The 23,242-nt window shown below is 47.5% G+C and overlaps 1 protein-coding gene across 2 annotated transcripts in view; it reads left to right on the top strand.

Moving 5' to 3' along the window:
- NEURL1B (neuralized E3 ubiquitin protein ligase 1B) overlaps positions 1–23,242 on the top strand; it is a 135,738-nt gene that overhangs the window by 106,807 nt on the left and 5,689 nt on the right. For both annotated transcript variants that reach the window (XM_065644394.1, XM_065644395.1), the window contains exons 2-3: positions 19,014–19,574; positions 22,360–23,067. In XM_065644394.1, the coding sequence (XP_065500466.1) occupies positions 19,014–19,574; positions 22,360–23,067 (1,269 nt within the window). The remainder of the gene's footprint in view (positions 1–19,013; positions 19,575–22,359; positions 23,068–23,242) is intronic.

The raw sequence follows: 23,242 nt of genomic DNA, 5'->3' as shown, positions 1-23,242 counted from the left end.
ATGTTAAAAAGCATGGATCGCTGGCACTGAGACGCCTGCTTTGAAAGCTTTATCTCAGCATACCTGTGCCAACTTTTCCCTTCAGACCTGGATGCCCTGTTGTCTCAATTACTGAGTGCTGGAACATTAAATTCTTGATGTCTGAACAGTTGAAGCAGGGCTTTGGGGAGGAGGGAGGGAGGGGAAAGTGATTTCTTGCTTGTTAATTTGTTTTTCCCTCTGTGTCCAGGGAGATTTCTTCCTCTGCTTTGTGTTAGCAGGGCTTGCTTTCCACCCAGGAGTTTTTTCTCTCAGTTCTTTCAGACAGTGGAGCAGCTCGGAGATCAGACCCCATCCCTCTCCCTGCTCCAGCAAAACCATGTCGCTTTTTCCTTTCTACACCAACAGGACTGGTGTGAAGAAACCAAATCAGAAGATAAGAAATTACTTCTCGCTTGCTGCTGGAATTACACAGGAAGATTCTATAAAGAAAAAACGTTTAGCTGCATTTCAAAGCTTTTCAGTGCAGCAGGGAAATCACATTTAGGATTTTTTAAGAGCTACTGATGCTTTGAAGGGAGAAAAACGGATGCAGTTGTGTTTGTAGAGTTGTGGGCTAGATGCATATAACAGGTCTCGTTTTCTCAGTTTTCTTGTTTCACTGTGGATATTTACATAACAATGAGACTTTCATACTTCAGGAATTCTCCTGTTTTAACCATCCATTTGTCTCTGCCTCCAGGTTTCTTGCGATTGCACTCCTGATGGCATGATGCCTTATGGCTATGTGGGAGAAATAAGTAGACCACATAAAAGCAAAGCCCTGTTTTTCATAGCCTGTGTAGCAACACCAGGAAGACGGTCAGTCAAGAGAGAATTTCCCTGAACGAAAGTTTTCCATCAGGTTTCCAAATGTCAAGGAGAAAGTTGTTTGATTTTTGCCCTTCTCCATAAGTCGAATGTTAAATCTGCCAAGCTCTGCCTTGACAAGCCAAAGATAAAAGAATATCCCATTTGGCAGCAGAAATGAAATAATTTCATCCGGGTTTATCTCTCCTGAGCAATAACTAGCACTGTGGCAACAGCCTGTTATCTGTTTGGGTCTCATCGGGGCACCAGCTTCTCAACATATTCTGTAATTTATGGAGTGGAGTTCAAAAGTTATCTCCTCGGTGTGATGCTAAGGTTGAAAGCATAATTCCCAATGAGGGGAAATTGCTTTTCTTGGGGTCTTGAACTTGACATGGTTGCATAGAGCTTTTTTTTTTTTTTTTTTGGTAGCAGAAGACACTTGGTGCTTGAGATCTGTCTGTTTTAGTGTCTTGATGGTGGCCAAAATTGCTGCTAAGAGGCTGCGATGAATTACAGTTGTTTTTGGAGGAGACAGGACCAGCACCTCTGGGCACGTGCTCTCCAGACTGCAGCTGGTTACCACCAAAGCCTTGGTGGAGTACAGTAAATTATAATATGTTTATCACTGGAGTTCTTAAAGAACAAGTTTGTTATTGATCAGGCGGGAATGGCGTTGGTAGAGCGAGTCCCATCAGCGGTGAAGGTGGGCTGGGTAATCCTGCCGCAGAGGTGTTGCTTCTACAAATGCCTCTTCAAAGGGCTGTTCTTTGGCCGTGCATTCCTCGGGATGCTATCAAAAACTCTTGATTGCTTTGTCCTGCAAAGCGAAAGGGTGTCTAAGTACGAAAACCGAAATAATTTACTAACTGGCTGTTGCTTCACTTTGAGTGATAAAGAGCATTAGCTGCATGTTGTGTGGTGGCCATTGTGCTGGCTTATAGAACAGAGATAACTTTGATATGATGGTTCACGGGTTCAAACTACACAATGGGAAGAGTGTTTAAGTGGCTCAACTTTTATCTGAGAACCAGTGTTGGATTTGCTCTGGGGCACGGTGCCCCTTGGGACTCCACAGCTGGCTGGGGACAAGCCTGTGGGGACATGGGGACATGGCACTGGGACGGTCTGAGAGCCTTGGCAGCAGAGAGAGCTGAAAACCAGAAATGGAACATCGAGACCCTGTGTGCGGGAGGGAAAGCTTGACACCAGCACTTGCATGGAGGAAGACTTGCAGATATTTCGGTACGCCAGGCATTTTGGTGGATCTCGCCTGGAAAGGAGATGTCCTCTGAAGAGTACAAGGCAGATCTTCACGCTGGCATCTGATTTGTGAGTCTTAAATAGCAATTACTGGGTGATTTGCCAGCAGCAGAACAGCACTGCTTGTGCTGCCGATGTGATCAAAGGGAGAGGGAGAGAAGGACAGATGCGTCGCATGTCAGAACTTCAAGGAAATCCATCTCAGTTAAAGTTTATAAAAACCGATCTTAGCCAACAGACCCTATGGCGTATCTTTAAATACCACAGCCTTGAACAGCAGTCGGTACTGAGTCACGCCTGGGGATTGCTGTTATTAGGGGATATTATGAGGGTTAGGAAAAGACAGAGCAAGATACAACCACACACACACAAAAGACTGAACGCTGTTAAGTATCCAAAATCAATCTTTCGAGTCAGGGTGTTGTTTCCAAAGAAGTCTGAGCAGCTCAGGGTAGATGATCCTGAGGGTCTCTTCCAACTGGAATGATTCTATGATTCTATGACTTATTCTGATTGCAGCCTGTTTGGCCCATCAGCAGCAGTAGTTATATGGACCGGCTTGGCAGGTGCCAGCCGATGTAGGAAAACTTGTCTCTTGCTTCACCTTCTAAGTTCAGAGCTCTGGCAACAAGTGCTTTTATCTAAGACCTTTTGTATACATGGAATTGTGCAGGTAGAGAGATTTTTCTGAAATAGGAATGCCTTCTTTAAAATTAGCTTTGTCTACTGCTTACGTTATCCACTTTGAAAAGACGTGAGCATGCCAGATACCAGTGTCCACACATAGATACCAGCAATAATGAATCTGCTGTCCATTTGCACCTTGCCTTGCTCCAAAATAACTCTCGAGTCTAGACAAAGGATGCAGCTCACCTGCAAGGCTCAGCTGTCGCTTTTGTTTGTTTTGTTATTGCATAGTAATGAAGATATTAATTTATTTTAAAGGGTTCCAAGAAATGCCTCTGCAACCCCAATGTTTACGTAAGAGAGAAAGAGAAATTCGTAATTTATTGAATTTGTCTGTGTTCTGCTGGGATTATTCATTGGAGGAATGTACTACGTGATTTTTTTGTATCCTAGTAACCAACTGTGGTTGCTTTTCTATGAATAATCTTTATGGTTTAACTTAACCAGCCAAGGGAAGACTCAAGTAAATTAAATTTATCAAGGCAAATAATTACAAGGCACAGATAGCTTTTTGCAGGTGAGAGAGGACTAATTTTTTTCTCCCTCATTTAACTACATAATAATCAGATTGACAGATGCTGTCTGGAGAGTCTGGTTTTACCGAGCAGAACAATAGCGGAAGTTTGAGTTGTTACGAACTAAACTTCAAAACTCGGTTTGTTTAATATTCCTAATTAATGAATTGGTTAAAACAGCCCTTTCCTCCCTCAAACTAGAAATGTGATGGTTTTCAGTGCAGATTATCAGGGGTCCCAGGGTGGGGGTTCCGGGCTCTGCTGCCGACTCGTCTGCCTCCCAGGACCCCGAGACTTAGTCAGTAAAATGCTTTGCGAAGCCCTTTCTCCTTGAAGTGCCGGCCCCGTGTGAAACAGATGGAGTTTATCACTTAAAAGAAGTGTTCACATTTTTCTCCTTTAAAATTTATTTTTATTAAAAATTAACCCCTCTTCAAAATCGAGATTTGAGGGTTCGTGTTTCTTTTGAGATGCCTCTTGCTTTTAGAAATATTTGAAGCTAGTTTTAGAAGCAAAACAAAAATAAGAATTTGCTTCCCAGCTCACTAAAAATGTTTACTGTTTCTCCCACCCTCTCCAAGCATTCGGCTGAGCACCTCTAAGCAGAGGGCAGGGGTAAATTCCTCCCAGAGAGGTCAAAACCGCTTCTCATTTTAAAACAAACTATTTCCACCCGATCTTTTTGTATGCATTCGTGTTTAGTAAATGTTTATACACCCCTGCAAAAAAACCTGCGCTCCTGTAAATGCTGAAATCTATGGGCACGCCAGTAGAATCAATCACCAAACCACATCAAGCAGCCCTTAGCTCGTTGCTCAGATTTTCCTTTGAGATGAAATTAACGGTACAACCTCATGAGACGGTCCCAGAAGGAGGGAGAAACTTTCCTTATGTGCCTCTGGATCCTGACCGTATTTTCCCCCTCCCTGATGTGCTCGCTGGCTCTGGTATCTCGAGCGCAGCCCTGCTCGAGCAGTCCGTGTTTCCTCCTTTCCGATGGACTAAAGGGCAGAAATGTCAGGTGGGTCACTGCTGGGGACCTGTCTGTGTTTATAATCCCGTATTTTTCCTTTCTGTGCCTATTTTCCTGTGCTGAACCAGGGCATCACTTCGGAGTGGCTGGTGTCGTGCCACCCCAGCTGTCATTCATCACCGCAGACTCATCACCTCGGGTCTCTGCCCCACCCCGTCAGTGCTTTTCCAAAGTTCTCCCTGTCTTTTTCATAATCTTTTTCCCCGGGGCCAACAGCCGTGCTGGGAGCACCGGTCGTGGCTTGTGTCTGTGGCAATGGAAGAGCAGCCGAAGGGAGCGATGCTGCCTTGGAGGGGCTGTGGATTTTAAGAACCCAAAATGCTTTTTCTCCATGACCATTTCACAGAGGTGTTCAGGCAAGGCCTGGTGGGTGGCAAAGGGGGTGTCTGGGGTGTAGACACAGATCCCACTGCCTGGGATCCACGCTGGGAAGCAACCCCGGGACTGTGGTTGGTGGGGGATGATGGGGGCAGATACCAGCTGAGCTCCGTCCCGCTGGCCCCGTGCAGCACTACGGGGCTTGGCCTGATGTGGACACGTAGGTCTGACAAAGAGGAGGAAGAAATCTCCCCGTCCGAAACACCGTGGGCCAGCCCTGCTGCCACAGGACGGAGAGCTGCAGAGAAAATTCAAATTCAGCAGTCACTGCTATGAGAAATGAAGCATCAGCGCAAGGCAGATGTGCAAGGAACCTCCTCCTTATTAGGTACCACCTCAAACTAATAAGATGCTGGTTTGCAGCATCTTGTGTTCTCCAAGGAAAGGAAGCCATGCAGTCGGAGAGCTTTTCTGTGCCTTAAATACGTGACCATCTGGCACTGCTTGTGTGCAGGTGACGGCTCCTGGTGGCTTAGCCACGGCATGAAATGTTTCTGCTATTGATCCTACTTGACCAGGGTGGCCTAAAAAACTTAAAGGGGCATGGAAGGACATGCTGCTGTCTCACCGAGCTCTGTGTGGGCAGGAAGCCGAGCTGGAAAGCATCCCCGAATTTTCTGCGATCAGACAGGCACCTGCTCTGCCTTGGTGCTGTTGATGGGCAGAAGGTTTGAGGTCCCGTGTCCCAGGCTCTGTCTGAAAAAAGCTGCCGTGGTGCTAATGAGGCGACTTTCTCATTGGGAACCAGTGGTTTTGAGCATATCTCGGCATGCACAGAAGTGTGGAAATGCAGGGCATAAGGAGGGCTAGACTGGGACGGGAGTTTGGGCATGGTGTCCATCCCAGGGTGATGCTGAGGACCGGCTGCGCTGCTTCCCGGCCCCTTTCCCTCCCAGTGCCTGCCACAAGTGGCTCTTGCAAGCGGCATGCTGTTTTCTCCAGCAAAGGGTGATGAGTTTGTTTTTGGTGGGTGCTCCGTTCTGCCTGTCCATCGGGAGAAGCTCAGACAGGTGCGTGCGCACCTTGCTGGGATGCAGGCAGCACGTCGGTGGTGCCGGTCCTGCGTGGACCGGAGCTGATGTGCCCGCTGGGGGAACGTGCCTTCCCATGGGAGGTTTCGGGGAAGCCGAGCCTCTCCCCTTCTGCCAGCACCAGGTCTCTGCAGCGAATGAGTCTCTTCAGAGGGGGCTTTCCTGCAGCTCTTCAAGCGACTACTCAGGTTTGGTATTTCAAAAAAAAAGCGCTTGGTGAGCAGTGGCACCTATAACGCCCAGCGTCCGGTGGATTTGGGGTTAGGGGAAAGCCCCTGTGTGGGTCCGTTTTGATGATTTCAGGCTTTCCGTAGGTTTGGCATCCTTTTTTCAGCATGTTTCCAGCTCAAAAGTCTCTGGGAGACGATGCACGGGGCACATGCAGCACGGGAGATGCTCGCTGCCATGTATTCCACAGAAGCAGAGGGACAGTGGGAGGTGATACTGCTGCCTGTGTTTTACTGTGGCCAGAAGCACCAGAGGCTCTAAGCTGTCAACATGTAATTGTATATTTTTTCATCTGGTAATAAAATTTCATTCTACCAAAAAAAAAAGGAAAAAAGAAAGAACCAAAAGAACCACCCAAAGAGAAACAAGATTTTTCTTTCCACAGTTTTTCTGTGATTTATAGGTGTGTTTTTCCAAGTAAATCCAAACAAGGCCAGTGAGTGACTCTGAATTAAAGTTTGATTTGGTTAATTGAAACAAGAGTCATCTGAGTGGAAAAGGGAGGTTTTAGACAGCTGTTTATATTGTTCCATGTGGGATTTCTAAAATTTCCAATTCCATAGTTACTAAGGAGTGTGTTGTTTAACCACACAGTGGGGTTTTATAGGTGTAAATGATCTATGCAGAATACAAAAATAAAATACACATCTATAAATAACAACAGCTTGCAGCTCTGCAGTAAACTGGTTTGAAGGTATTGTCCAAGCGTGCTCTGCTGAACGATGGTCCAAGCTCCACCTTAAAAAGGTGTGAAAACATGGTGTAAACCAGTACTTTCTATTGCCTGGACCTCCCTGGCGTCCACGGGCGATCGCTGCCGAGGTTTCAGTGCTGTTTGTTTGCTGCATAATTCACACATTCGCCCCATCTCCTGGGAGTGATTCCTTTTGCTGGGGGAGGGAGCAAAAAAAGGCTTTGGCTGTTTTCTGGCCAAAAAAAAGGCTGGTATTCATCTTCAGCAATGCAAGGAATTGTCTCCAGAATTCTTTGGTTCACCTCCCTCTGGGCTTTGTGGGCTGTGGTCCCACAAAGGGAGAGCAAAGGGAGAAAAGTGTTGATGTTGGCTTAGGTGTGCTGGGATCAAATCCCACCGGCATTAAGAAGATTGATACGGAGGCTTAAAAATAAACTTCTCGTGCTGAAATTCTTTCTTCGTCAAAATAATTGAAGACATTTGAGATTAAGAAAGGGGCTGAGGTCATTGTGTGTCCAGTAATGGTATGACTGTATTTTCTTTTGTTTGGACAGTTTAATGTCTTGAAGTGGCTCTTGTTTCCTCTTATTAATTCCTGTAAATATCACGGAAGAGGATGTCACAGCTCAACCACATGGCAGCCAAGTGTTGCACAACCACCTGCCTCTCGTACTGGCTTCATAGCTTAGCAGAAAACTATGCATTTAAAAAAAAATTCAACCAAGGGAAAAAGGATGCATGTTTTTTTAGTGGAATGTTTTCCTCTGTTTCTGGACCAGCAAAGAACGCTCCTTTTTTTTTTTTTTTTCTTCTAAAGATTTTTTGCTGTATTTCTGTAGATATACTGCATTTTGAAAAAGCTATAGCTTATTTGTCTGAACATTGACTAAAACAGCCAACGAACTATGTGATATTATTGTAGAGGTTGGACTGTACATGAGCTGAGTGAAGTCACCAGCCCTTCAGATCACTTGGAAAGAGAGTTTGGCCAGGATTCCATTTATTTAAAGTCTCCCTGCTGGGAGAGTGTTGGCTTCAGGCACCAGCCCACCCAGCGCAGCCTGGATTTACCTATAACCATTAGAGTTCCCACCCCCAGAAATCCCCCCGTGCTTTGTGATGCCTCCAGGGAAACCAGCCCGGCAGAGTGGAAGAGCTGTTGCTCTTTCCCCCTCGCTTTAATTATAACCAGTTATTCCCATCCCTTTGCCCTGTTTTGGATTCTTTACATATTGTTTCGGAAAAGCTTAGTGGAATCGCAGGCTTTGTATATATAAAATATAGGATGATTGAAGACCTGGCCACTTCTTTATTTAGTTTCGTCAGCCGTGCGTTCCTCCCAAACCATTTTCCCCTCTTGCTGCCAGATCACTGTTTAAACTGTGTGTAAATATAAAAGGAACTGTGGACAACGTTTAAAAATGCTGCACGGTGCTGGGAGCAGGGCTTGCTGGAAAGAACATCTTCCTAGAGGCCTTTTTTTCCCCTTTTCCTCTGGCTTTGCGGCTCCCTTAAGACAGATCAAAAGCCCTGTATGGGTGCCACGGTTAAGTCTAATGGCTCTCTGGTTATCCATCCCTGTTTGGACTGAAATAGCTCCACCATTTTTTTTTCTTTTAAACTGGATTCTTTCCTGTCCTTTGAGTACAGAGAAGTTGTAATTAGGAGGAAAAAAAGAGAGATCCTTAGAACCACTGTGAAGAGAGAAGATAAAGACAAAAGAGGCTTCTGTAACAAATTTGAGGCAAAGAAAAATAGCAGGTTTTTTCCTTTTATCATAAGGTTCTATTGGAAAAAGTTGAAGGCAGAGCTGCACGGCCAGGATCTCCTTGTCTGCGCCTGTAGCATCGCTCTGCGTGCTCATCTCGCCCTTTGTCTGCAGCTTTTCTTCCTCTGTGGTCCCGTCACTGGACAATTCCTGCGCTCACACGAAAGTTTTCTTATGTTTTTACTGAGCATGGAAAACACGCTCAGCTCATAATGCTTCTCAGCTTGAGTGTCACACAGCCCACTTGAGTTGGATGTGGCACAGCTCAGTGGTGGTGTGGTATGGGATGGTGCAGTACTGTATGGTATACAGTATGGTATGGTACGGTGCGGTATGGCACTGGACGATGCAGTACGATATGGTATGGTGCAGTACAGTATGGTATGTGCTATGGTACAGCACGGTATGGAGTTGTATGATATGGAACGGTGCAGTATGGTATGGTATGTGGTATGGTATGGTGCAGTATGGTACGGTACAGTGTGGTATGATACGGTACAGTGCAGTACAGTATGGTATACGGTATGGTACAGTATGGTGTGGTATGGTGTGATGTGGTACGATATGGTATGGTACAGTATGGTATGGTATGGTGTGGTACGATATGGTACGGTGCAGTACCGTATGGTATATGGTATGGTACAGTATGGTGTGGTATGGTGCGGTGCAGTATGGTGCACACGCGGACCCTGGGGGGGCTCTGACAGCCCATCTTACGTACCGGCCTTTCTCCAAACATGCTTTTTGGAGGTAGGAAGGGTATGAGTGTAAATCGTAGAACGTCCGAATTCAGAGGGACGAAGACAATGTAAACACTGTCTTTTCGGGTGTTTTCAGACAACAATGCATCAAAAGCCAGGCTAAATTACCACTGTTACTTTTCAAATCTTTTTTCTCCCCGTTTCACAAGCTGCCCTGCTGGTGCAGCACCGTGACCCTCACTGTCTGTAGGGGATGGGTGGGTTTCCCGCGACAGGGAGACAACAACATTCTTTCCCTCTTTTTGTTCCTGTCTGTGCTGGAAGCGACACATTGACAGGTTGATGGGAAGGACGTGCCAAGCTCCAGCACTCTTTCCATAAGCCCTGTATTGAAACCATGGGATGGAATAGAGTTGCTGCTCTGAGGATATTAAAAGGGAATGCATTTCATTCTCCAATTTCATTAAAAGCTATTAACATTGGAATGACATGGTCACTATTTATAAATCCCCAGTGCAGATGACTTGGTACAGCTGGTCAGAAGGAAAGAGATTCAATGGAAAGAGGGAGTTTATTTGCATTAATGGTTGTTACGTGCTCCTCTGGCAGCAAGGGGAGCGGGTGAGGGCATGGACCGTTTCAATGTCAGCGATTACACCGCTTGCGTGTTCTCGTAACTCTTCAACAAATCACAGCCGTGATTGGAAAAGTAAAACACCGGTTCAGAATGATGCTTTTTAAACATAAAGCACTGCTCTGAAAAACAGTTCTGAGCTGTTTATACTGTCTGTAAGGGAAAAGATGTCTTGGAGGTGAAGAATTAATGAAAATCCATATTTGAGCAATGCTGTAGAGTGCTGAACTGCTGAAGACAAGGCCCTTCTCCTCTAATGACTATAGGAGCAGTCATTAGAGAAAAAGCCGCCCTGACACACGTACTGTGGGACCGTCCTTGAGTCAAGCTGTGGAAAAAGGGAATGCGCAAGGAAAACGGTGCTTGACATAACAGGATAGCCATGGTTGAAACGGCATCCTTGGATGTTTTCTAAGCTGGGTTTATCTTGCAATGAGCACAGCGCGCTTCATTTAACAAAATTGATGCATCAGAAAAAGGTCGTGGGCTTCAGACCTGCCCAAAGTAACAGCCATTGGGGGAAAAAAAAAAGTTTAGCACTGTAAAGCTGTAGAAATTGGACCCCATTTCTGTATTAATTTCGTAAATCAAAGCAGAACCCAACTGCCTCAGAGAACATGAGGGTTTTCATGCACATCTCTGCTCCTTTCCTCCCTTTTTTGGGTCTCCAGATGAGTTCATTCCTCCAGACCAGTCTTTCCAGCCTGAAGTGTTTCACCTTTGAGTGCTCTCCGCTTAGCGGTACACTTTATTGTCTGTTTCTGGAAAACAATGAAAATAATAAGTCACAAAAATGCATCTTTTAATTACTGACTGACAAACTGAGCATTTAGATTTGGAAAACATTTAATCTTCCAACCTAGCAGTCATTAGAAACCTTTTGTGAAGTTGCTTAAACAGAGATCAGCTGCTTACTTCCCATTGCTTTTGATCACCTCCCAAAACTGTGGACTCTGAGATCAGGACTAGAAGATTAAGTGACCTGAGCAGCCCTCTGCTCTCCCCCCATTAAACTTAACTTTCTAAAGAAGGTAACAGTTTTGCAAAAACGTAATACACTGAATAAAAGGCACAGGATTGCTCTCCTGGTGTATGAAATCGTACGCGTTGCATGTGCAGCATATTAATGAGAACACAGTGCAAAAATTCCCAATAAGAGCTGTAGTAAGAGTGGCTGACAATTTTTGACAAGGTGTTTTTTAGCCAGTAGCCAAAAGTTTTGCATCACATATTTTGTGACTTTCAAATCCCTGACGTCTTTCGAAGCTCTTTGGCTCGCGAGTGTGGCCTTGTGACTGGCCCGCGCCAGCAGACTCGGGTGTCGAGGCCGTATCACGGGTTAAATAAGCTCTGCCATTTCCAAGGCTCCTCATCTATCGTGCAGCTGCTCTCATCGCTCGCACCGAAAGGCTTAAGCGGCGATTATGGCATGAACCCTGCCTTTTCTCCGTCCCTCTCCTGCTCGCTCTCGCTCCATCTCTCATTAACCAAGTCTAAGAATTTGTTACTAGAGTTGCAGACTCATTGACCCAGATTTGCTAATAATACGGGGGAGAGGAGATTTTTTTTTTTCCATGCTTAGTCGCTGGCTTCTGTGTATTCTTAGTGTTATTTATATGCAGGAGAACTAAAACCCTGTAATAAAGATGGGGCCAACTTTGCAGCAGAATTCACGCATGAACACAGTGAGAGGCACAACAGGAGAGAGCCGGGGGAAGAGGGAGACGGGGGTGAGCGCAGGCGGACTTACCTACACCTGCAGACCCAGCAGCAGATTTCTGGTAGCAGAACCCGCCTCCCCAGCCTGATCCGCAAGACTCTTTTGGTTTAGGCCAGGGCTCCCCACCTCCCTCTTAAAATGCTTCACCATCAAAGTCATACACTGGCTTTCTTTGCATCAAGTTTGAGTTCATTTACTAGCAAAGCGTAGTTTCTCGGCTGTCTTTACCATGTACGGAAATAAAAAACCCTCTACATTAAATAATATTTTTCCTGTTTTTCCAGATTAGGAAATGCTATTCTGCCTTTTTTTTTTTTTTTAAATGTTTAAATGTCTTTCATTTGCACATGATGAAAGGAGTTATTTCATTAAACCAAATGAAAATGTATGGCCAAGCAAAGAGCAAGACATCTTCAGCCTAGGGAAAAAAAAAAAAGGCAGCAATACTGGTGCCCGAAAACTTCTAAAAGTACAAGACACAAGAAAACTGTTCAGTGTGGTGGTGTGCTAGGTAGGCACAAAGATAAAAGAGACATAAGACCTAGGAATGGAAACAGAAAAGCAGCGACAAGGAATGCAGAAGTAATAGGTCACCGTTATCCCGCGGTTTCCAGGTGGAAGGAGGCTGGGGAGGGGTGGAAGACGTGCCCACATCTCCAAAAAACAAAGCCAAGCAGAAGGTCTGGAAGTGGGGGGGAAGAGTTTTCCTGCCTGATCTGGGAGGGCACTGTCTCTCCCCAGTCCTTGGGGCTCCGCGATCAGTTCTGGGTCGCGGAAGGTTTGCTTTTGGCACTTTTCATCCTTGGAGCAGACCTTCTGTCGTGGTTTATTTTCTGCTTCGAGCCAGCTGGTGGATCTTGGAGAGAGACATTGGCGTTTCAGCTGCGCTTGCCATCTTTTAGCTCCGATGCTGGCGTCATGATGTGACGTTCGGTGAAGAGCTCAGGGCTGGTGTTGGCTTTCCTGTTCTTTTAGATGATGTGGTTGAGCTTTGCCTTCGTACGAGCTTCCCACTGCAAGGAAAGGGCTTAATTTGGAAGGAGCGACGATACAGGAGCTCGTTTGCTGAGGACGTGGCAGAAAACAAGGGATGGAGCAGCCTGGGAAATACCGCAGGGTCCTGCTGGGATTGCCGGTGTTTGCTGGTTTGAGAAAAAGGATCAGAACAAAAGCATTTTGTCTAATGGTGTTGGCAAATACCTCTCTGCTTTCGTGGAGGATCACCTAGAAGACCAGAATAAATGGTCCATTAGCCTCTGCCCGGAAAAAAATAGATTTTAGTGTCGTGGGTTTTATTTTTTAAATCCCCCATAAAATGTTTGGTTTCAAGCATTATCCACACAAGCAAGAGGGTTTTCTTGTTTGAAAATCCTCATGGAGACAGGCATAACTTGATTTTGTGAGTTAAAGTCAAGGCCCATTCTCTGTCAGAGATTTTCTGGACTGTTTTGCAATGAAATATGTTGTATGTCCATTAGATGTTTGCACCAAGAGTTACCCCAGTGCTGCAATTCACTCTCTTTTTTTAATGAATAGGCAACTTCTGTCTTTTCTCCTCCCCTTCTTCCCAAATTAGTCTCAAAAAAATGTCACATTTCCTGCAATTCACTGCAGGCTCTTCAGTATCTCCTTGACACCTCAATGTCCGTATCACTCTATTGCAAGTGAACCACGTGGGGGTTTTGCACACCCTGGAAATCTGTGTCAGGCTACAGAACTGGACAGGGAGACCTTTACATCAAAACGGGGCTCTGGACTGGTTATGCAAACCGCAGGAATTTAAATGGGGGATATTTATTAATTGTCAAGTTGAGTTTTCCAGTGGTTGAGCCAGGAGGATGTTTGGAAATGAGGCCAATTTTTTGTAGGAGCCTTCTACTGGATTTGGTAGCCTAACTTTACAAACTGACACTGGTGAGCACGGAATAGGCGACACCAGTGCTTCCCACAGAGCTCCCTGACACATTTTTTGTATTAAAAAAAAAAAGTCTAGGCAGCGCACTAAATTTGTATGTGGACAGATTTTTATCTCTTGTTCTCAGAAGATAAGATTGCATCGGAACAGAATCCTGTTTGGGGTTACTGTTAAGGTTCGTTATCTGCAGTAACAGCCTCGCCTGCTCCTTCCAGCCCCGGCCAAGCTCCAGCTGCGGTGGCTGCATCGTCTCGGCAGCAAAGATGCGGCGGGATGAGCGCGGCGAGGGCTGTACTGTTACTGGACCGCACCGTGATTGACTTTCGGTCTGCGAGGGCTGTTTCGACAAGCTCGCAATCACGCAGTAAACTTGGCCGCGTTGTCCCCACCTGTTGGGATTTTTCCTGTTTCAAGGCATAAGCTGCCTGCCCCCTCTCTCCAGGTACTTTGTTTAATGTTCAACAGGGTTGTTGCAGCAGCAGCGACCTATCTACTGTAATAGGAAAAAGTTCTAATGTTACTGATAAAGCAGCGGCCATAAAGATAAGACACGGGCGTGTTCGGAGGATTCCCTTTCGCCTTTGCAGAGGGTGTTAATAGATAGATTTCAGGCTGAACGCTGCTGCCTTTCAGCCTTTTCTCTGAACAACACGGGGACAACTGGACAATGGGGACACTGAACAACATCCAGCTCCAGCTACAAGTCCATGAGCTGGGAGCTGTGGTCCCAGTGATTTCTGCTCCCTTGACGTCCTCGCTTTACCCCATGTGCATCCCTATTCGTCTGCCCTGTCGTTTGCTTGCCTGGTGATCCTGTGCATCTTTTGTCATGGGTTTACTTGGAGGGCGTCCTCAGGAAAGGGCTGTGGGAGCCAGGGAGAGGCTTTTGCTGCAGCGGTTGTGGAGTTAATACAGCGCGTGGATTTGCCGTGGTGCATCGGGAAGGCAGTGCCCTCCTCCTGCCAGGCTGCCCTCATCCCAACCCTCTGCTCTAGCGTTGGTCTCCTTGAACGTTATGCTCCTCTTTGTCATTTTAGGGCTTTCTGTGGGATTATTCCTGCCTGGCTTGTCTGGGCAAGCAAAGACAGGATCAGTCTGGCTTACAGTCAACTCCCCAGCTGAGCAGCCTCCTCGGTCCTGTGCCCTGGGGAGCAGCAGCCTTGCAAAGGGCTCTTGTTCTGAATTTTGTCTGCTGCTCTCAGTGGGATTACAGTGCCACAGCAAACCCGACACTGCGAACAAATGGGTGAAAGAAATGTTTATTTTTGGAACTGGAACCATGATAAATATGTGGAATTTGTCCAGGGTCTGCCTGCTGTAACTTTTTGAAATGCAAATTGCATGTTTGTTAAAATACCTCTCCAAAGGTCAGCATAACCTAAGAAATAAATGTGCTGGCCTTTTGGAAAGCAGGTGGAGTTTCAGATGTGCGATAGCTACTTGCAGTTGGGAGCAAGGGTCCCCAGAACCCAAATCTGTTCAGTGCCGCCCATGTTGACACCATAGGGATGTGGATGGAAACGCTGCCTTGCCAAAAGAGGTTCCTTTGCAGGTTTCAGTGAGGAGTCCTTCACCATTCTTAATCCTTCCATTCTGCTTTTTCTTCCATTTTCCTGGCTTACTTTGTATTTGCTGAAACCCCACTCCTGTGTTTTAGAGACTCACGCTGGGAGCAATGTGCTTGCAGTTGGTGAGAGTAGGGGTGAAAAATTGGAAACTCTGGAATAAAAAGCAGCAAAATGCTGTATGGGACCCCAAAAGGTCACGCAGTGGTTCGTGTGCCATTCGATGATGTAGCCAGCCCACTGACGTGCTTACAATGCTCGGGGATTTACATATTTGAGAACTTTGCAATTTTTAATCCTTTTAGCTTACCGCAAGGTGGAGGAATACTGTTACTCTATGTTATACAGGGAAGTGAGGCATAAAGAGAATAAATGACTTGCTGAAAGCGCTGTAGGAACCTCACAGCTGAAAAAAATAGCTGGCATAGCCGTTATCTGCCTGTCACCGCATCAGGCAGCCTTGGGGAGGGTGGCATTTCTGCCACCAGCTTGGCTGTCATTGTCCCCCTGACCGGCTTTAGGGTGGTAAAGCACAGAGAGGGGAGAGTTTGGAGGAACAGCAGAGGGACAGAAATGCGATCCAAACTATGGAAGCCGAGCCGCAAATTAGGGCAGTTCAAAGGCATAAACATCCTGTTGAACTTTGTCTGGTCCCCATCAGTACATGACGAGGAAAGCACATGCCCGAGCTGAGCATGTTTCGGGGGAAAGCTCTGCCTGCCCTGCCTTGGGTTATGTCAGGCGTTGTTCCTGGTGGCAACCAGCAGGTGTTCATGCGAAGGGGGAATGGCGTTATAAATAAATTATTCATTCATTTCCTTCTGGGGACTTTCCTATTGTTTAGCCACAATACGCTTTCCTGTTGTTTTTTTTTTAAAAAAAAAAACCAAAACAGAACAAAACAAAAAAAGCACAAAACCCTGGCCACAAGTTCCTCTCTGGCAGGGTGCACCCAAAGCTGCGTTTGAAGTGGGTGCCCGTGTCATCGCTCTTCCGTCCGTCGTGCTGCTGTCGCTGTCCCTCCTGCCTCGGTCCCCTGCGCTTTCTGAAAGCAGCGTGAGCAGTCCCTGCCGGGACTCGTGCCCGAGAGCATCTCCTGCCCCGCTCGGTCTTTACGGTGCCTTTTCTCCGGCAGGACGATGTGGGAGGAAGGCTGGTGCTGCACAAGGGGTGGAAAGCAGGGGATTTTTGTGCTGGCGGAGAGGGGACAGGGACAAAAGCTCTCTTCCCTCCTTCCTCCTCCTGGCCAACGCGGGGACATTGAGGCTGGAGCACTTGCTTTCACAGGGGAGTTATTTTTAACCATCTTAGAAAAAAAAGTGCAGCTCAATGGATTATAAAATGATGGCTTCTCTACATGGGGGGGGCTGTAGCCCAGCAAGGCGAGGTGTGATGTGAATGAGCAGGACTGAGCCCACCGAGTCCCGCAGGAGCCCCGTCCGCGGCTTTGCTCAGCCCACGTCCCGGCTGACCGGCACAAAGGCTCTGTGAGCCCAGGTTAAAAACGGGGAGCTGGTGTGGGAAACCACAGCCAGGAGAGGATTCCCCCTCAATGCTGGAGCCCAGCGCTGCTGGGGGGGTTCGTGCCACCGTGCCTGTCTCTGCTAAGGAAACCCCAACCTGTATTTCCTCTGCAGCATCATTTGTCAGGAGCGTTTGCAGGCAGACACGTGGAGCAGCACCCACAGGAGCAGGGGATGGGTCTGTGCTGAGAGCAGCCATCTTCTGCATTTCAGCTCTTTGACAGGCAAGAGGTGAGATTTCTCCTGGGAATACCGAAGTGAAATACCCATACCTGTTGCAAGCACGGCCGGGGCTGACCCACAGACCCGGGGACCCCCCGTCCTGCACTGGGACAGCCCGCGGCGAAGCTGCAGTGCTGTGCTGGGCAGGGGGGGATTTAACACCTGGGGGGACTTAACACCCAGGGGGACTTAACACCCAGGGGGACTTCTCCCTGTCTCCCCCAGGACTCTGCCTTCATGGCCTGGCATGGAAATAGCAAACCCCCCACTGGTGTAAGCGCAAGGATGTATTTATTTACATTAGCGCACAATAGGATTAACCATTACCCTGTGCTGCGCAGGGATTGTCACGTGCAGTGCAAGTGAAGAGACACAAAAGACCTTTTATTCAGCCACCGCATTTGCCTGTCACAATCTAGGACTGACCTTTTTCCTTAATGCAAACAGGAGCTTTTTGCCTTTGTAGCTCTGTGCCTCCTATTGCAGATGCCCGATTTCAAGGGCTAATCCTGTGTTCAGATCTTGCCTGCGACCCCTTTTCTCTTGCATTTGCAAAGGCAGCGGTTGCTTAGAGCCTCTGTTAGTCCAGAGAGCAAATGCAAGTCCCAGCTTCTCGCTGCCCTACCTGGTAGGGTTTTGCTCGCAAAAAAGGCTGTCACCTTTTGGCAGCCTTCCTGCCAGCTTTCCCAGCTGAGCTCCCCGCGTCTTCTGGTGTTACTTTCCAAGAGAGGAAAGCATCACAAAATCCTTCCCTTGTCACAAAGCAAAGCCAGGGGTTACACACAGGGAGGAAGCAGCTTGAAGGAAGGGCCAGGCAGGAGGCAACTAAAGCTTCAAACATGGCAAAATATTTCAAAATAAATGCGTGCATGTGATGCAGTTTTATATTTAACAGGATGACTTTGATCTCCCGGAACATCTTCCATTTTTGCTTTAAAAATCTACAAAGCCAGGTGCAAAGAAGAGGCTGGGTGGGAAATGGGGAGCCTAAATGCCTGTAACACCATGATGACAGTGGTGGTGATGGTGGTCATGGGGGCCCTGGTCCCTCAGCAGGACCCCATGTTCGGGGATATGCAAAAGAGATTGTTTCCACCTCAGGGAATTTACAGCTAAGGCTTAAGATTAAAAGTTGGGCTTTTTTCATTTCTCCTCCACGCTTGTGTGAACTTCACTTTAGGCCTCAAATCTGCTGTTCTTGAGATTGGTCTTGAAATTGCTATTGACTATAAATGCTGCAAGATCTCACCCATAAATTCTCCTTCTCCCATCTGTAAAACGGGCATGGCAGGATTTCTGTGCCATCTGTGGTGCTGCAAAGCTGAAAACAATAATCATTTATAAAGTGCTTTGAGCTCAAATGGAAGGTTCTGTGTAAAAGCAAGGCTTTGCAGGATGTTCCTGAATGTGCCAGTTTAATCCGATATCTGAACCAGGGGCTGGGTTGCAAGTTTTGGAAGAACAGTCTGGGGATGCAGAGGTAGTGGTCCAGTTGCTAAATGTCTTGGTTTATTTGTGTTGTTCAGAAGCTGTTGTTCATCATTACAAAACTAAGGAACAGAGAAGCCAGCAGCAGGATGTCCTCAGATTCTCTCTCTGATCTTAACAGCCGGGATCCTCGGAGATGATGTGACTCCGCTGGTGATTTAACAGCACATACATTGTAAATAGGAAGTTTGGAGCCACAATCACAAGTGTTAGGACATTCCGAGTGCAATAGGATGCATCTGATGGGAACAAAAGGATGTTCGTTTCCATCCAGCTTTGCAGGGTGTAGAAGGGAAGCTGCCTAACCTTTGCCCCAAGAGCCAAATTTGCCTTATATTTATATAAAGCTGAGGGCCAAATTAGCCCAACAAAGAGCAAATTGTGGCCAAGCACGGCATTTTAAGATTAAATAACGTAGTTCCAAGCAAGTAGCAAGTGATAGGACCAAGTAGCAAGTGATAGGACAAGAGGAAATAGCCACAAGTTGCGCCAGGGAAGGTTCGGATTGGTTATTAGGAAAAAATTCTTCACGGAAAGGGCTGTGGGGCATTGGAACAGGCTGCCCAGGGACGTGGTGGAGTCACCATCCCTGGAGGGGTTTAAAAGGCGTTTAGACGAGGTTTTTAGGGACACGGTTTAGTGCTGGAGTTGCGTTATGGTTGGACTCGATGGTCCTGAGGGTCTCTTCCAACTGAAATGATTCTATGATTCTAAGTAACGCCAAGCACGTGTGGCGAGCCAGTTGTGGTTTCCTGGGCTGAGCTGACGCACGGCTCAGGTCCAGCGCTTCTGACGGAGCCGCTGGTTTCTCGTTTTGCAGACACAAGCCACCAGCCCCGCTCTGTCTCCAGCCGCCCCTACTACAGTTTGCCCAACAGCAGCCATGAGAGACGCTCGGTCCTCGCTATCACGGAGCCGCCGCGTTTCCACTCCCAAGCCAAAGGCAAGAACGTGCGTCTGGACGCTCACTCCCGCAAGGCCACGCGGAGGAACAGCTTCTGCAACGGGGTCACCTTCACCAACCGGCCCATCCACCTCTACGAGAAGGTCAGGCTGAAGCTGGTGGCCGTGCACCACGGCTGGAGCGGAGCCCTGCGCTTCGGCTTCACCATTCACGACCCGTCGCAGATGAGCTCTGACGACATACCAAAGTACGCCTGTCCGGACCTGGTGACCCGGCCCGGATACTGGGCCAAAGCTTTGCCAGAGAGGTTTGCTGTCAGAGACAATATCTTGGCCTTCTGGGTTGACCGTCATGGGAGAGTCTTCTACAGTATTAATGATGAGGAGCCAATATTGTTTCACTGTGGTATTAAAGTTTCTGGTCCTCTCTGGGCACTCATAGACGTCTATGGAATTACCCATGAAGTGCAAATACTAGGTAAGTGTGTGTTTTGGCCCCTGGCTTGCTCTTCTGGTTGCTCTTTCTACAAAGGCATGATCATGGAGAAAAGATGCATAATCTGTCTGGTTGATCATTTCTATGGGACACTTAAGAAAACTAATTCACTGTTGGTTTTGTACTTGAAATTAACTGCTTTTCTTTCGCCAGCAGCGGGCATCCAGAAAGCAACATATTTCAGAGATGTCAGTGATGAGAAGTCCTAAGGCTGTGCATTATTGCAGCCGTGTGAAGGGCTAGATGGAAATCTTTACATGTAACTTTACCCAGCTTTTTCCTCAGCTAGATGTGCTGCTATGGCCTGGAAAAACATGGTGCTGCTTTTCAGCAGCGTCCCAGGGACTGAGGAGACAAAAGTGACCAGCTTTGGCTTCCCTTCTTCTTTCCCAGCTAGCACTTACTGCCAGTCCACTGCAAAACTACGACCCATTCCCCAAGTATTTTCTTCCCCAGCCCCCTTCTGAACTCTTGGCCCTGGTCCCCACCTAGTCTGGCAGTTTAACAAGCTGTGTTTGCAGATGTAACCCGATTTACCCTTCCCGTGCACACGGACATCACTGTATGTCTGCAAAGCACCGGCTGCAGCGCAGGATGCAGCTCGCGAGCTGAAGAGCGATAAGAAAATGTAGCGCGAGCTCCCGTGTGCTTTGGGATGCTTGGCATCGCCTGCCACATCTCCCCTCACCCGTAAGCACATCACTGCATTCTGGTGCTGCCTGGCTGATTTACAAGCATCGTCCTCCAGGAGAGCTGCAAGAGGGATGAATTTGTTCCCATTAGCAAACCGAGCCGATTGCCATGGAATGACTTTCCTTTTGTGATTTACAGCATTGAAATTTCAAATGAATTCAATGTTAGATGGAGTGTTTTGAGCTGGTCTACACCACAGGGAATCCTTTTAAAATACAAGAGTGTTGCCCTTTCCTGGAGGCTGCTAGGAGCTGATTTAGTTTTTAATAGCCAAACTAAGCTGCGTCTGCTCGAGGGGATGGTGCCTCCATCCTCACACCGAGCAGACACCAGCGATAAGCTGGGAAATGGTTAAGCCAGTGGGCAGGCAGCTTCATCACATATTCTTCCAAATGGTACCAATTATTATACAGGCAAGAAGGCTACACATAAACAACACTTTCCCCTGCCCGCTCTGCCTCAAATGTGTAATTAAACCTTACCAGGAGCTTACACTGTAGTTGCAATTACGAAGCACTCCAGCCTCTGGCGCTCAACATAGAGGTGAAGGAGCATTTGCTGCATCGGCCAGTGCAGCTGCTTCACCAGAGCCGTCCTTCCTCATGAGATTATAGTTAGGAAAGTAAAATGCAGCTTATTTCTGCCCCCTACTCCCCAGTACTGCCTGCAGCATCCGAGTGTGCAGAGTGAAAGACTTGTCCTGAGGGCACCTGTACATTGGTTATTTTTTTTAGTCAAAGCACCAAGCCCCACAAACTGCCCCGGGAATCAGGGTGGTGCTCGGCCATCTGGGGCACCAGGGGACTCGGCCTCCTTGCTCCAGATATGGTGGTGTCATAGCTGACATGTTTGCCTCTCTCTGTTCCTCACAAAATTCTGCAAGTTGGGAAAGCTGTGAAATAGAGCTCCAATACAGATGCACAAAATGCATCTTTCAGCATCACGAAACCTGGATGTGTCTTACTGCTCTGTGAGAACATTTCTTGCCAGATACCGTGTACTTACTAGAAGCAGCTGGTCCAGCCATCAGCCCACACCAGTGGCCTCTCCTGCTTCAGTTCCCAAGAAAGGAGCCTCTGCTTTGCAGCTGCTGGGTGGATTTGGGTGTTTCTCCTTCCTTACTTAAAGACTGGTGATTTTCTCCTCTGAGGAGCAGGCAGTGTTGGTGCTGGGATGCTCTCCATCCCTGGGAACACCAGGAGTCTGCTTCATTCACGCACACTCTTCAATTCCATGTGCTTTGACTTTGCTCAGCTGGTTGATGCCTGACCTGTGAAGGGAGCGAAGTGTCCGAGCAGTCCCGGGCAGTGCTGGAAGTAGAAGAAAGGACACTCCCAACCTCCCCACACCTTTAAATCCCCCCCTGGCCTGGCACGGCTGAGGTGAAAATCTGGGAAATGAATTAAGAGTCAATATTTCAACTTTCCCTTTGCTGTGAAAGGGGAGAATAACTCTCTACTGTAAAAATCTTCTTTGTAACACCTGCAGCAAGTAGCTTTTGTGACAAGTTCTCAATTCAAAATCTCCGCAGTGGTGTGAACACCCCTGAGATGCGAGGCCTGAAATCTTGTAAAATGCCCTCTTTTGGCCACACGTGTGCCCGGACACCTCACAGCTGTAAGGCAGTGACAAGGAGTGTAAAAAGAATATCTGTTCATGCTTGTGCTCCTTCACCCATCACCGTGTCGTGGATTTGGCGTTTCCTTCTTTAACAGAGAAAGCTCAAAGCTATTGCACCCCTCTGCTAAGAAAGCTGTAGGAACACACTGGTTTACAGTTTTTCCAAGCTCACCAGTGCAAGGAGCTCCCAGATTACATGGGTACTCCACAGTTCTTGTTTTCCCTCAACTAATGCCAAGACACAGCTATTTCTTTGCCTGCTGCCTGCTCCACACGCGACTCGTCACCGCTAGCTGTTCATTAGTGGTTGACCTCTGGCTAATTTTTCCATTTTTTTTGCTTTTGAAGGAACAGAATTCAGTTAAATCTATAGGCTGAAATAATGACAATTCTACCCAGAAACGAGGCTATTATATCTTGACTCTAATGTCTCATCTTTGGCTTTATCTCACAGACAGCATGTTTGCAGAGACCATGACCACTGCCCATCTCAGCACCGCCCGTCTCAGCACTTGCCTTCCGCAGAGCAACCACGATTCAGCCAACTTCAATAACAACGAACTGGAGAACAACCAAGTGGTGGCCAAAATCGCGAACTTAAACTTAAGTCGGGTACCAGGACTTGCGACAGACAACCACATCATCCCCTGTTGCCCAAACCGACGGCAGCACGCCCAGGGGGTCCCAGCCTTCCTGGACACAGACCTGCGATTCCACCCCACCCGTGGACCTGACATCACCTTCTCTCAGGACCGGATGGTTGCATGCACCAACTGGCAGGAAAGCAATAGGACTTTGGTGTTTTCTGACCGGCCTTTGCACATCGGTGAAAGCCTCTTTGTGGAAGTAGGACATCTTGGGTTGCCATACTACGGGGCCCTTTCATTTGGCATCACTTCTTGTGATCCGAGTACTTTACGGACAAACGAGCTCCCAGCAGATCCGGACTTTCTCTTGGACCGCAAGGAGTACTGGGTTGTTTACCGAGCGTTCCCGGTCCTCAACAGCGGCGACATTCTCAGTTTCATGGTCTTGCCGAATGGAGAGGTGCACCACGGCGTGAACGGGGCCAGCCGAGGGATGCTAATGTGTGTGGACACCTCGCAGTCGCTCTGGGTGTTTTTTACAATCCACGGTGTGATCAACCAGCTCAAAATATTGGGTAAGTGCAGCCAAAAGAGATGATAATGAGGAGCACCTGGCGGGTGACGTCTCCTGAGCCAGAATGGGAGCTGAGGGTTTACATTCACAGTGTTGCCTTTAGCAGATGGCCGCTGATGTGAGTAAGCAGCTCCTGATCTCACCTTGTGTTTGCAAACAAAAGCGAGCGAGACATG

Source organism: Caloenas nicobarica, chromosome 13, assembly GCF_036013445.1.
Source record: "Caloenas nicobarica isolate bCalNic1 chromosome 13, bCalNic1.hap1, whole genome shotgun sequence".
NCBI lineage: Eukaryota > Metazoa > Chordata > Aves > Columbiformes > Columbidae > Caloenas > Caloenas nicobarica.
The sequence above is the reverse complement of the archived record's forward strand: the minus strand, read 5'-3'. Positions and strand labels throughout refer to the sequence as shown.